At 46.6% G+C, this 15,133-nt stretch overlaps 1 protein-coding gene across 4 annotated transcripts in view; it reads left to right on the top strand.

Annotated features, from left to right (window-relative positions):
• The first annotated feature begins 7,993 nt into the window (after window positions 1-7,993).
• Larp1b (La ribonucleoprotein 1B) overlaps window positions 7,994-15,133 on the top strand; it is an 84,552-nt gene continuing 77,412 nt past the window's right edge. Inside the window, exons 1-2 of one of the 4 annotated variants that reach the window (XM_048333779.1) lie at window positions 7,994-8,696; window positions 8,730-8,844. In XM_048333779.1, coding sequence (XP_048189736.1) covers window positions 8,316-8,696; window positions 8,730-8,844 — 496 coding nt within the window. In that variant the 5' untranslated portion in view covers window positions 7,994-8,315. Of the gene's footprint in view, window positions 8,845-15,133 lie in introns of all 4 variants that reach the window. The other 3 variants (XM_048333780.1, XM_048333781.1, XM_048333782.1) reach the window with 3 other exon arrangements.

Below are 15,133 nucleotides of genomic sequence, written 5' to 3'. Positions count from 1 at the left end.
CCCCACCCAGCCTTCTTAAGCAGAAAATTGTTTGGTGCACTAAAAATGTTTTACTAAAACTATCAAGCCCTGGAAAATGAGGCTAGAGAATGCTAAAAATCGTTTGTTAAAGGTTTTTGTCTTAAAATGTACGGCCGATGCTTATTCTGCACGCTTTAAGATCTTTTGAAAATGTATGTGTGTGTGTGCATGTGTGAGTGTGAACATGTTCAAGACTGCAGTCTGATGCAAAACTAAGTTTAAGTTTAAAGTCAAAGGGTCATCAAGTTTGGGCATTGCCAAATGCTTTAAAGGATTTCTCAGGGTTCTTTAATTAAAATTAAAAAAAATCAGAGCTAAGTGTCAGAAATTTGGATTTAAAAGGATATATATATACTAAACTAATGGGGATAGAAGTAAACTCTCATTAACTCTATGTATGTAGGAAGAAATGGCAAAATGGGCCAATGTTTCTCACTAATTTATTGGAAAGCTGAATGGATAAGTATTTCTAATTGTAATTCTTGCATTAAGGAAAAATTCAAAGGTCTTCATACCATGCAGTAACTGGGACTGAAGGAAAAAAAAAAAAAGAGGCTCTTTTGAAACAAGCAGCCCGTAGGCAAAGGGCGGCACCTGGTTTCAGAATGCCTATGAGCTTCAGTTTTTCCGATGCAGATAAAAGCTAAAATGTGTTAGTGTTAAAAAAAGGATTTGGAAATCAAGAATACATTTCTAAAACAGCATGGTATTGGTATAAAAACAGATCGGAAGACCAATGGATTAGAATTGAAGACCCAGAAATAAAACCGCACTCTTACAGCCAACTGATATTCGACAAAGGAGCTAAAGACATACAATGGAATAAACATAGCCTCTTCAACTACTGGTGCTGGGAAAACTGGGCAGCCATATGCAGAAAACTCAAAGTAGACTCAAGCCTATCACCATGCACCAAGATCAACTCAAAATGGATCAAGGACCTCAACATCAGACCTGAATCCTTGAAACTACTGAAGGACAGAGTAGGAAAGACGCTAGAACTTATAGGCACTGGAAGGAACTTCCTGAATAGAGTCCCAGGGGCACAACAAATAGGGGAAAGACTCGACAAATGGGACTACTACAAATTAAAAAGTTTCTGCACAGCTAAGGACATAGCCACCAAAATAGAAAGACAGCCAACGATATGGGAAAGGATATTTACCAGCACAGCAACAGACAAAGGCCTGATATCTGTCATCTACAGAGAACTCAAAAAACTAAGCCCCTCCAAGCCCAATAAACCTATTAGGAAATGGGCAAAAGAGCTAAAGAGAGACTTCACAAGAGAAGATATAAAAATGGCAAAGAAACATATGAGGAAATGCTCAACATCCCTGGTAGTAAAGGAAATGCAAATAAAAACAACCCTGAGATACCACCTCACCCCAGTTAGAATGGCCTATACTCTGAACTCAGGAAACAACAAATGCTGGAGGGGCTGTGGGGAAAGAGGAACCCTTCTCCATTGTTGGTGGGAGTGCAAATTAGTACAACCACTTTGGAGAACAGTATGGAGGTTTCTCAAAAAGCTCAATATAGACCTACCCTATGACCCAGCCATACCACTCCTAGGCATCTATCCTAAACAGCAAAATCCAAGATATCAAAAAGGCATTTGTACTTCCATGTTTATCACGGCACAATTCACAATAGCCAAAATATGGAAACAACCCAGATGCCCCTCCACAGACGAATGGATCCAAAAAATATGGTACTTATACACAATGGAATACTACATAGCGATTAGGAATGGTGAAATACTGTTATTCGCAAGGAAATGGTCAGAACTTGAACAAATAATGTTGAGTGAGACAAGCCTAGAACCCAGAAAACAAAGGGGCATGATCTCCCTGATATATGACTGTTAACAAAGGGAGACGGAGAGACAGTAGAGACCAAGTCTGTGAATACTGTATATGTTCTTGATACATTGTATATTGCATATATGTCCACCTGACCTAGACAAGGGATAGAAAAACAGGTCGTAAGATATCACAAGAAATGTACACACTGCCCTACTATGTAACTGCACCCTCTTTGCACAACACCTTGTAAAAAAATTTATGTCCAGGGCTGGGGATATAGCCTAGTGGCAAGAGTGCCTGCCTCGGATACACGAGGCCCTAGGTTCGATTCCCCAGCACCACGTATACAGAAAACGGCCAGAAGCGGCGCTGTGGCTCAAGTGGCAGAGTGGTAGTCTTGAGCGGGAAGAAGCCAGGGACAGTGCTCAGGCCCTGAGTCCAAGGCCCAGGACTGGCCAAAAAAAAAAAAAAAAATTATGTCCAATCAATAAAAAAAAAGAATACATTTCTAGATAAGAAATTTGGAAGTAAAATTGTCCTAAATAATTATTGCAAAGTGAGAAAAGGAGAATTATGGCTACCAAAATGTTTAATTGCCATTCCAGCTTCTTTGTAGGTTTTTTGTAACCGTTTCCAGCAGGCCCACAGAGACGCACAGGTGATTCCTACAAGTTTGTCGAGATCTAATACTGACCCTTAATAAGTTCCAGGTAAGAGAGCATGCTTAAAAACTACTTCTGTGTGGACCACCTTGTTGTTTATAATTAAAGTGGCCCCTTATAAGACTCATTGATCTGAATCTGCGGTTCGAAGCCAGCCCGGGCAAAGAAAGGTCCCTGTGAGAGACTTGTCTCTAATCAGCCAGCAGAGTGCTAGGAACGGAGTTGTGTGGAGCTCAAAGTGGTAGAGTGCTAGTCTTTAGCTGGAGAGCTGGGGGACAGCGCTCAGGCCCTGAGTCCAAGTCCAGTGGAAAGTCTACTCCTCCTGGGACAAAAGTGATGGAGCATCCAGAGGCAGTAAGCCACTGCTTGGATGGCAGAGATGGTGTCAGATCCTAGAATCACTCCTGTTTGGCCTTTCAAAAGTTAATCAAAGGGCTGGGGGTATGGCCTAGTGGCAAGAGTGCCTGCCTCATATACATGAGGCCCTGGGTTCGATTCCCCAGCACCACATATACAGAAAATGGCCAGAAGGGGCGCTGTGGCTCAAGTGGCAGAGTGCTAGCCTTGAGCAAAAAGAAGCCAGGGACAGCGCTCAGGCCCTGAGTCCAAGCCCCAGGACTGGCCAAAAAAAAAAAAAAAAAAAAAAAGTTAATCAAAGCCGGGAAGTCCCAGAAGAATAGTTCATAAGCATGCCTTTCCAATGCCCATGTCTGTCTACTGGGCAGGAACTTGCCAGTCATCTGTGATAGTGGTTAGTAAGGGTAAGTTTGTCAAATGAGAGGATAGTTTAAAATCCCAACCCCCACATCTACTCAAAGCTCTGACTGGCAGTGAGAATTTTAAGCTGGTACACCTGTTCAGGAAAGAAAGCTTGTAGACCTGAGATTGTGTCCTTATTATTATTATTTTTTTTTTTTGCCAGTCGTGGGCCTTGGACTCAGGGCCTGAGCACTGTCCCTGGCTTCTTCCCGCTCAAGGCTAGCACTCTGCCACTTGAGCCACAGCGCTGCTTCTGGCCGTTTTCTGTATATGTGGTGCTGGGGAATCGAACCTAGGGCCTCGTGTATCCGAGGCAGGCACTCTTGCCACTAGGCTATATCCCCAGCCCGATTGTGTCCTTATTGAGATCTGTTAAAGGCCTGCATAGGTAATTTTTTTTTTAGGTCATCAGAGATTAGTTCCCCAGCCAGTCAGGAAAATACTTTTACAAACTAGAATGTTAAAAGGCACAGATTTGTAAACCTGAAGTCACCTATCTGGGCTTCATATTAAGAGAGGGCAAGTGTTGGCTGTCAGATGCACGTAGACTGTGCTGAAAATCCCTTTGCCTAAATCAGCCAGACAAGTCAGACTTCCTGGGAACAGACTTTAGTAGACCCTGGGCCACGAGCTTTGCCTCCTGTGCCCCAGTATTCCCAAGAAGGCTTGGAGTGGATAAAGAAAATTCCCATGGCCCACAAAACCCCTGGACAGAGAAGGAAACATTGACTGGTGGAAAACTTGTGAAGGGAAACTTATCCTGCCACAAGGGCTGGGTAAGGGGATCCTTAAGAGAATCTGAGCTTCTCACATGGGAACCCGAAAAATGCAGGACTTGCTCCGACAAACCAAAGTGAAAATTAGACAAGGAGATCAACTTATTGAAGATATTGTTAAAAATTGCAAGGCCTGTCAGCTTGCCAATGCCCCCAATCAACAGATTACTAAAGGAGCTCGCCTCTGTGGGAATAGGCCAGGCGTGTATTGGGAAGTAGATTTCACAGAAATTACAAATATTTGCTAGTTTTTGTAGACATCTTTTCAGGATGGGTTGAAGCCTATCCAACAAAGCATGAGACTGCGAATGTAGTGGCTAAGAAGATCCTGGAAGAAATCCTACCCAGGTATGGCTTCCCATCCACCATTGGGTCGGACAACGGACCGGCTTTCGTCTCAAAAACCAGGGGACTGAAATCCTTAGAACCACGGTGGAAGGAACCCTAGACGGCATTGCCACTTGGGTTCATTGCTCCCACGCCAGGCCAGCTGACCCCTTTGCCCTGGACGACGACTACCGTGGTGGAACATGGGAGGTCTCCAAGCACCACCCAACTCAGCCGCTTTGCCTTCGCCTCAAGAAAAGAAAGTTAGACTGAATATTGTTATAATTTTCTTTTTGCATTCTTTCCTTACTACCCTGGCTAGTGTTGATGTTATTTTGGCAGCTCACTCCAAAGTGAGGTGACACCCTTATTTTAGGTAGTTTTGGGCTTGCTCAGGAATACGGGTATAGCCACCCGACCCTTAGAGCACAGCTGAGAAGTTTATGTATTATTTTGTTGCTTACATTTGGATACTAAACACTATACAGCTAATGGTAAGTCTGTATAGCTGAAAGTTAATTTTCAGTTTGCAGTAATCCTGCAGTCCCTTGGTAAAGTAGACTAAGGTTATAGGTTCCTGGCTAGGTAAGGTCAACACCCCTGAGTCAGCCTGAAGAAGTTACAGAAGATGGATGATCTTCACCTATCAGCCCCCCTTTAAAACCGAGGGACCAGAGTTGTTTCTGGGAAGATGAGACAGGATAAACTAGAGGCATGCAAAACAGAGGTACAGAGACTATACTTGTAAGAAATGGTGACAGGTCCTTTGGTTACTACATTGGGCCCTACTGGCCCATGCCTTACCTCTATATCATCCCCTAGACATGCAAGCCATTGAAATGGACAGAATGGAGCCATGATTGGCTCCCAAGGTACCAAAAAGAAAAAGGGGGAAATGAAGTGCCAGACTTTGAAGTCAGGCCCCATTTTACCACGTGAACCCCATTTTACCACATGAACCCCATTTTAGAATCGAACCCTGAGCCAATCAGATTTGTACCTGTGTCCTAATCTTGCTTGCTTGAACACCTGATTCTTGTAACCTTGTTCTTTGCCTTTATAAGCCCTGTGTAATCACAGCTCGGGGCTTCCTCCTAACCTCCGCTGTGTCGGTGGGTAGGACGAGGCCCGAGTCGCAGCTCGCTTAAATAAAGCCTTGCCTTGCTTTTGCATTTCGGAATGTCTGAGTCTCGGTGGTCTTCTTGGTGGTGGTTTCGCGACTTGGCACAACAATACCAGTTACACCTTTCTGCTGGGCTATCAGGGTAAGTACTTCCCTTTGGCCTGGGTAAAAACAGCTGCGGAGTCATCTAGAACTTACTAAGGCTTGTGATGGTCACCAGTCTGGTATAAGCTGTTTGCTAGGAGAGTGCCTTTATAGAGCAGAATTGTGCTTTAGCATCAAACTGTGATTATCAAGTAACTTTTTTTTTTCTTGTCCTGGGGCTTAAACTCAGGGCCTGAGCACTGTCTCTGAGCTTTGGTGCTCAAGGCTAGCATTCTACCACTTGAGCCACAATGCCACTTATAGCTTTTTGCGTCCAGGATGGCTTCAAACCGCAATCCTCAGATCTCAGCCTCCTGAGTAGCTTGGATTATAGTCAGGAGCCACCAACACCCAGCTTCAAGTAACTTCTTTAAGGGTTCCATGGAGCTTGTACTTAGGCTGGCAATGTAGGCTCTAGCTACAAGCTGACAGTCCTTGAGTAAAGTAGCCAAAGCCCCAAGGAAGGATCTATCAGCTGCCAAGTAAGGAGTCAAATCTGCAGTCCCAATAGCTTATTGCATAAGAGTTTATTTAAAGGAAAGATAAACTGTAAAAATGATTGCTTACTATAAAGGGTTATTATTAATAGTGCTTTCACAGTATTTCACTGGGCACTGGGTTCAAGCAATGGTGGGTCCCTTCCATGAGTTTTACCAGTGGACTATAATGGCTTTTTACCTAAAAAGACAACATCATCACTAAGACTCCTAGAAATCAAACTTCAGTAAGCCATCCACATTACCTTTTTCCAACTGACTCAGTCCGTAAACCACATGTATTTGCATGGCAAGTCAGAAATAATATGCTAAGTCATAGCTTGTTGATAGGCTTTTGGACTGCTTGAACAAACTCTAAAAAGCCTTGTACCAGGGTTGGGAATGTGGCCTAGTGGTAGAGTGTTTACCTAGCATGCATGAAACCCTAGGTTCTATTCCTCAGTACCACACAAACAAAAAACATGAAGTGGTACTGAGACTCAAGGGTAGAGTACTAACCTTGAGCAAAAGAAGCTCAGGGACAAGTACCCAGGCCCTGAGTTCAAGTTCCAGTACTGGCAAAAACAACAAAACCCCTGGTGCCAGGAAGAACAGCAAGTTTTGAAAGTTAAAAATACAAAGCTTCACCCATACAGATCTAGTAAAGATGGCATCTCTCTAGGGACTATAGATGGACATATATAATCCTTATTTAATTGCATCCAGTTTCAGGAAGCTAGGGTCAGGTAAACCATATTTCTGATAAATAAAACAAGAAAAAAATTCTTTGTAGCTCTTGTAAGACATGAAGTGGTGAACACTGATACACCGATGTTTAACTGGTCTGGGTATAAAAATTTCAGCGGGGGGGGGGGGCGCGAGGATGGCTGGGAATGTGGCCTAGTGGTAAGAGTGCTTGCCTAGCATGTATGAAGCCCTGGGTTCGATTCCTCAGCACCACATAAACAGAGAAGGGCAGAAGTGGCGCTGCGGCTCAAGTGGTAGAGCGGTAGTAGCCTTGAGGGACAGCCTGGGCCCTGAGTTCAAGTCCCAGGACTGTCAAAAAGAAAAAAAAAATCACTGGAGGAAAACGGTTCTCAGAGACTTTGCTCCTGAACTTAACATTAACCCACAGGCGCAAAACACACGCAAAAGCAGCATCATTCCTAACTCGAGTATGAAGTAGAAAGATCTCGGGCTTATTTCCACCTGGGGGAACATTGATAATATTAATTTGCAATCAAGTGGTAAGAAAATGGGAAGCGCGGCGTGCTGCTAACCGTTTATTCGACTCAGGGGCGCCTTCGGGGTCCCAGTGCGGGCGAGCCCCCAAAGATAGAAAGGCTGCCTGCCTCGGACCGTGCGCCCCGCGCTGGAGGGAAACTTTTACCCAGCAAAGTTTCGGACGCCGGGAGCCCAAGGGCCGGCCCGGTGGCGGCTGCGCGACGCCGCCTCGGCTGGGCTCCGGGGCCCAGGCCAGAGGACCACCGGGCCGACCCCGGGCCGCAGCCCCGATCCCCTGGCCGGCGGCCCCGCCCCGGGCTCGCTGCTTACCGCCGCGGGAGCCGGGCGGGAGGGTCCGCGAGCCGCCGAGGCCCGGTGCGCGGCCCGCCCGTGAGCCCCGCGGGAGGCCGACGCTCGCGGGCCCCGGAAGGGTCGGGCTTGCCCTCCCTTGCCCTCGGCCGGCCGCCGGGGCGGGGCGGGGCGGGGCGGGGCGCGGGCGGGGCGGCACCCCGCGGGCGCGTCCGTCCGGTCCGGGCGCGCGGCGGGGCCCGAGCTGCAACCGGTGAGTGGCCACGTCAGTCTCCGCGGAGCCCCGCCCCCTGCGCGCCCCGCCCCCTGCGCGCCCCGCCCCCGAGCGTTACCGGCTGGGGCGCTCGAGCGCTGACTGGGTCTGAGGCGCGTCGCCCGGCTCCGCCGCTCGGCCGCTCCTGTCGCTGTCCGCGCGGGCTGAGGGCGCGAGGCTCCGGGCGGCCCGGCGCGTGTTGGAGGGCTCCGGCCGTGCGCTGCCGCGGAGGGCTGGGCCGGCGGGCGGTTAGTGCTCCGTTCGGCGCGGGGAGGGCGGCACGCCGGGCGCTGCACTGCCTCGGCGGGCGGCGGCCGGGCTCCCGGGGTCTCTGTCCCAGGCCCGAGTCAGTCGCAGCCCCCGTGGGGAGACGGGCGGCCGGGCTCCCTGGTCCCGGGCCCTCCCCGGCTGGGGAGGCTGGGGCAAGGGAACCATGTCCGCTCGCGCCCCGGTGCCGGCCGCTCGCCCTCGGGAGGACCAGCCCGCGGCGGCGGTGGAGAGGGCGTCGCTGTTGGCGGCGGCGAGCCGGCCGGCGGAGCCGCCGCCGGAGCGGGAGCGCAAGGAGGCCGTGAGGGAGGAGCGGGCCGAGGCGGCCACTAGCGCGGGGGCGCGCGGGGAGCCGTCGCCCGCGCCGGTGCGGGGACACAGCGTGCCCCAGGCGGCCGTGCCCGTGCGGCCGCTGGCGCTGCACCTGGCGCACAAGGCGCGCGGCCCGGGGGGCCCCTTCGGCGGGGAGCCGCCGCCGCCGCGGGAGCCGCCGGCCGAGGAAGCCCGCGAGCCGCCGGCCGCGGCGGGCCCCGAGGAGAAACTGCAGCCGCCGCCACTGCCGCCGCCGCCGCCGCCGCCACCGCCGCCGCCGCCGCCGCCGCCGAAGGAGAATCCTTGGACCAGGAAGCCTCCTCGACACCTGTCCCCGGTCGGGGCGGGCCCGCTGCTGTCCCCGCTGGAAACCCTGGAGGCAGGTCGGTGGAGCGCCGCGGCGGGCGGGGCCGGGCTGGGGCGGCGGGGAGACCCCTCCGCGAGGGAATTTCGGGCGTGCGGGCCTCGGCTCCGGACTGCCGGGGGGGGGGGGGGGCTTCGTTCCTAGGTGTCATTCTTGCTGCTATTTACATAAATGGACTAGTGCGGAGGGAGTGACAGGAAGAGGTGGGGCCTCGGGTTCTCCTTGACTTATGGGGCACGGGGGGGGGGGGGCGGTGGTGGCGGTGGTGGGGGGGTGGTGTTAACTTGGCACCTTTGCGGGGCTGGCCCGGCCTGGTTGTTGGGTTTTGCCTCCACGTGTTGGAGACTTGGGGAGGCTACTAACTTTAGACACTGCAGTGCATTCTATGGGAAAGATTTTGTGTACCTATCCGAGAGGGCCGAAGCAAGTAGGAGTAAAGGGATTTACTTTTAAGTGAAAGCACATTTATTTTTAAATAATTCAGAAGCCGAAAATCCTAATGTTTTCAAAAACACTGCCAAGGAGTTGTATTAAATATGAGCTCCTGCATGTATTTGGCATTGAAATGCTTTGATTGTGTTGGAAACTAATTGAAGTGGGATAGTTGACTGATGGATTGTGCACCCAATAAAATGTCAGATTTCTTCGTGTAATAAGAGACCGGAGTATGCCATTGCATTTGAAGACTGCCTAATGTAACAATGGCCCTCGGCTTGACTTCGGTTTTAGTAAGTTAAGTTAAAAAAAAAAAAATGGAGCCAACATGGTGGTGTAAGCCTGTAATCCAAGCAGTCAAGAGTCAGAGGTAGAGGCATGAGGTTCCAGACTTTGAAACCAGCCTGGTACATCACAAGAAGAGAAGCTGCCTCAAAAAAATCAAAAAGGCTAGGGGCTGGAGATATAGCCTAGTGGCAATAGCGCTTGCCTCGTATACATGAAGCCCTGGGTTCGATTCCCCAGCATCACATATACAGAAAATGGCCAGAAGTGGCGCTGTGACTCAAGTGGCAGAGTGCTAGCCTTGCGCGGGAAGAAGCCAGGGACAGTGCTCAGGCCCTGAGTCCAAGGCCCAGGACTGGAAAAAAAAAAAAAAAGTCAAAAAGGCTAAAGTGAAAAATGTCAAATAAGTCAGTTTTGCCTTCTAAATTAAGCTGAAATATGCTAATGGGAATTTTATGAATTTATATATTTTGACACTTGCGGGGGAAAATCTTAAAATTTTTCTCTACATTTAATATTGTTGTAATTTCTTGTAAGCTGAAAGATCTGCTTATGTCTGTTAGTAACTGAAGAGAAAAATCTTAAGCAAAGTCTCCTTAAAACTTAGCGAAAAAAGGGCTGGGAATGTGGCCTAGTGGTAGAGTGCTTGCCTGGTGTACATGGGGCCCTGGGTTCGATTCCTCAGCACCACATGTATAGAAAACGGCCAGAGGTGGCGCTAAAGAAGCCAGGGACAGTGCTCAGGCCCGGAGTTCCCAAGCCCTAGGACTGGCAAAAAAAAGAAAACAAACAAAAACTTAGCGAAAAGAAAAAGCTCCAGTAGATCACTTTACTGACTATCTCACTTCTAGATTTATACACAGTATAATATATATTTATAATTATATATATTTCATACAATGCAAAGATACAAAGTCCTTGTTATCTATAAAAGCAGTTTTGTATGTTTTAGATTTTTACTTATATTTGTGTCTATCCTGGGGCTTGAACTCCAACCCTGGGTGCTGTCCCTGAGTGTTTTTACTCATAGGCTAGTGCTTTGCCACTTGAGCCTTAACTCCACCTTCAGCTTTTTTTGGCACTTAATTGGAGATAAGAGTCTCACATAATTTCCTGCCAGGGTTGCCTTTAAATCATGATCCTTAGATCTCAGCTTCCTGAGTAGCCAGGATTACAGGCTTGAAACACAGCACCAGTCTTAACTTTTTTTTTTTTTTTTGGCCAGTCCTGGGCCTGAGCACTGTCCCTGGCTTCCTTTTGCTCAAGGCTAGCACTCTGCCACTTGAGCCACAGCACCACTTCTGGCCGTTTTCTGTATATGTGGTGCTGGGGAATCGAACCCAGGGACTCATGTATACGAGGCAAGCTCTCTTGCCACTAGGCCATATCCCCAGCCCAGTCTTAACTTTTTTTTTTTTTTTGCCAGTCCTGGATCTTGAACTCAGGGTCTGAGCAGTTTGCTCAAGGCTAGCACTCCACCCCCTGGAGCCATAGCTCCACTTCTGTTTTTTTTTTTTTTTTTAGTAGTTTATTGAAGATAAGAGTCTTAGGGACTTTCCTGCTCAGGCTGGCTTTGAACCTCGATCCTCAGATCTCAACCTCCTGAATAGCATGAGCCACAGCACCTGATAAAATTCAGGAATTTTAATTGCCAATTACCTAAAAAACACTTAACAGTTTGTATGATATTAATATCTATTGATCCCTTTGTCTCCAGTCTTCTTTGGAGGTTAAGAATAAATTGACACCTAAAAGGGTATGGATAGGAAGTAATCAGATAGAACCCAGCTTGAAGTAGTGAAATACTGCCTCGACTCCCTCATCCCCTTCCCTGCTCCAAATAAAGTAGTACTCAGAGTGTGATGTGATTCATAGTAATTTTAGTTTTGTTGGTGTCTGTGTAGGCAGTACTTCCTTTCTTGGGATTCACTTTACACACTTAGCAATTGCTTTCTGGAGACTTGGAACAAAATAGTAACGTCTCTTCCTAGCCTGTACTTTCACACTGTTTTCCCACAAAGTTTTGCATTTAAATAACTAAGTTGATTTAGATAAGAGATTGTAGTGTGGGAATGTACTGCTTGGGAACTGGGTTTTAGTACTTTTATTACTAACTAGGTGACTCTTCTAAGATTTCTGGGTCTGTTTCTAGTTATATAAATAAATGAAATGGGTGAACTCATTTCCTTTAGTTATTTGTGATGGTGTCTTTCTAAGTTGTACATACTGGCCTCAAATTGTCTTTCCCAGTAACTGGGATTAGAGGTATGAGCCATTATGCCCATTATGCCCACATCAGAGTGCCATCTTTTTTTTTTTTTTTTTTTTTTTTTTTTGCCAGTCCTGGGGCTTGAACTCAGGGCCTGAGCACGGTCCGTGGCTTCTTTTTGCTCAAGGCTAGCATTCTGCCACTTGAGCCACAGTGCCACTTCTGGCCATTTTCTATATGTGTGGTGCTGAGGAATCGAACCTAGGGCTTCATGTATATGAGGCAAACACTCTTGCCCACTAGGCCATATTCCCAGCCCCAGAGTGCCATCTGTATGCAGTCAAGAGTGCTTTGGCTGCCTATTTTCCTAAGTAAGAAAGAATAAATGTATAATAGTGGCATGTACCTGTACCAAAAGCTCCTCCAAAAGCCTAAGGCCCAAGAATCATTTGAGCCTAGGAGTTTGAGACCTTCTGAATAAAGTAGTGAGGCCCCCTATCAAAAGAAAGGGGGAAAAATAGAATAATGATTTGAACATGTAGATCCGGAAATTATTTAGGTCTCAGAGGGTAGAAATAAGGATAGTTAAGTTACCAATCTATGATACCTGTAGAATTCATTCTACAAAATAGGATATTCTTAGAAAGGGAAGGATTTTAACTCTTTTATAATAGCAAACTTAAACCAGTTCTATGCTGGCCAAACGGAGGTTTTTGACACTCTTATTAATAAGATAAAGGAATTCAATCCACAGAAGTTTGGCAGAAAGGTTATTTTAAGTATTATAATTATACGCACATTATGGGAAATGTGAAGGAATTTCAATACATGAATCATACATTTTCTCTACTTGAGAATCTGGAGATGTGTATATATTTGAAGCAGATTCTTGATGCCTCATTCTTGTGAGATACACTCTTGTAAAATATTTTCTAGTAGTTGTGGTTATGTGTTGTTTGTGGAAATCTAGTTAAAGCACTCTAACCAGCCAAAGCTTGACCTATTCAAGAAACTTAGGTTTCTGTTCCATCATGAGACCAGAAACATCTTTCCCATACCCCAGAGCTATGTCTCAACCTTGTGTTAAGACAGATTTAGAGACTTTTTTTTTTTTTGCCAGTCTTGGGGCTTGGACTCAGGGTCTGAGTACTTTTCCCTGGCTTCCTTTTGCTCAAGGCTAGCACTCTACCACTTGAGCCACATTTCCAGCCCAAGAGGCCATTTTTATTTTTTTACTCTAGCCTCATTTTATTTTCTTCATATCATAATTTTTTTGTAATTTATTAATTAAAGAAAAGTTTTTTTGACAAGGTGTTGTGCAAAAAGGGTACAGTTACATAGTAGGGCAAGTGTGTACATTACTTGTGATATCTTACATCCTGTTTTTCTTTTCCTTCCCTAGGTCAGTAGACATACATACAATATACAATGTTCCAAGAACATAAAAAATAGCCACATGGCCCAAGAGGCCATTTTTGAAGATGAAAATCTGAGATGTACTAATCACTAGCTTGTAGCTATAGTATTTTAGATTACCAGGCTTTAAGAAACAGCAACAACAGTTTAAACAGCCAGATGCCAGTGACTCACACATATAATCCTTGCTACTCAGGAGGCTGAGATCTGAAGATCAAAGTTCAAAGCCATCCTGGATGGAAAGGCAGTGAGACTCCAATTAACCACCGGAAAACCCAAAGTAGCCCCGTGGCTCAAAGTAGTAGAGTATTAGCCTTGAGCAAAAGATTGCTCAGGGGCAGCATCCAGGCCCTGAGTTCCAGCCCCAGGACAAACAAAACCAAACAGACAGAAATTACTTTTATTCCCCATTGTTTTCAGTTAAAATGTTTACTGGTTCTTACCACCCCCTCCCCCCATACTGGGCTTATCTTAGAGGTTCTCACACTTTACTTTCTGTTTGTGGCTAGTGCTTTACCGTTTAAACTATGCCCCTAGTTCCCACTTTTTGCTAGTTATTTGGAGTGTTTCTCTGAACTTTTTATTTTTTATTTCATTTTATTTTTTGCCAGTACTAGGGCTTGAACTCAGGGCCTAAGCACTGTCCCTGGCTTCTTTTTGCTCAAGGCTATCATTCTACCACTTGAGCCACAGCTCCACTTCTAGCTTTTTCTATTTATGTGGTGCTGAAGAATCAAACTCAGGGCTTCACATATGCAAGACAAGCACTTTACCACTAGGCCATATTCCCAACCCCTGAACTTGTTTTTAGATCTCAGAATCTTGAGTAGCTAGGACTGTAGGCTTGAGTCAACTGACACTGCTAATTTAGCTCCACCACCACCCCTCCTCCCCTGGTTCAAGGCTAGCATTCTACCACTTAAGCCATAGCTCTACTCCATCCACCTTTGACCTACTGTTCAAATCACCGATTTCAAATTTCTTTTTTTTTTTTCGGCCAGTCCTGGGGCTTGGACTCAGGGCCTGAGCACTGTCCCTGGCTTCTTTTTGCTCAAGGCTAGCACTCTGCCACTTGAGCCACAGCGCCATTTCCAGCCGTTTTCTATGTATGTGGTGCTGGGGATTCGAACCCAGGGCTTCATGTATATGAGGCGAGCACTCTACCACTAGGCCATATTCCCAGCCCCCGATTTCAAATTTCTTATTTAGATGAAACTGAACATTTTTTATGTTCCTGTTGTGGGTATATGCCTTTCTATGGTGTGGAAGTGGAATTGTTACATTGTGGGGTATTTGTCAGTTGGCATGTTGCTTATGCATATGACTGTAAATTGATATTCTTATTATTAGAGTAGTGGTAGAGCACTACCCTTGAGCTGAAGAGCTCAGGGACAGTGCCCAGGCCCACAATTCAAGCACTATGGCCAACAAAAAAATTTATAAGAATTATAATCATGAAAATTAGGATGATTAACCCTTAGATTGCAGTTTTTGAATATCCAAGCTCTTAAAAAATAACTTTTTATTTCTTGAAACTTTTTAGGAAGGGAGAAGGGAGTAATAGAATATGGGAAATTGAGTGGAAATGTCTCAATGAAATCCTCTCTTTGTTTAGCTAACGTTTTACCTGCCAGATACTGGTGGCTCATACCTTTTATCCTAGCTACTTGATGACTGAGAGCTAGAGGATTATTTCAAGCCAGATGGGTCAGAAGTCTTCAGGACTCCATCTCCAAAAAATCAAAAAAGCAAAAGAGCAGTTGGAGAGAAGTGGCTTATGTAGTAGAGTCCTACCTAGCCCAGCAAGCTGAAGAACAAGTTGAAGGCCTTTAGTTCAAATCCCACTACTGAAAAACAAGTTTTCCTGCCAAATCATTTTCCTTACCTGCTTAGAAATCATTTCCCTGTACATTTCTACAGCTTAAAGAGTAATATGTTAGAGAAGGGGGTATAGCTCAATGGT

Source organism: Perognathus longimembris, chromosome 24, assembly GCF_023159225.1.
Source record: "Perognathus longimembris pacificus isolate PPM17 chromosome 24, ASM2315922v1, whole genome shotgun sequence".
NCBI classification, from domain to species: domain Eukaryota; kingdom Metazoa; phylum Chordata; class Mammalia; order Rodentia; family Heteromyidae; genus Perognathus; species Perognathus longimembris.
Note: the sequence above shows the minus strand (reverse complement) of the source record. Positions and strands in the feature narration are given on the sequence as shown.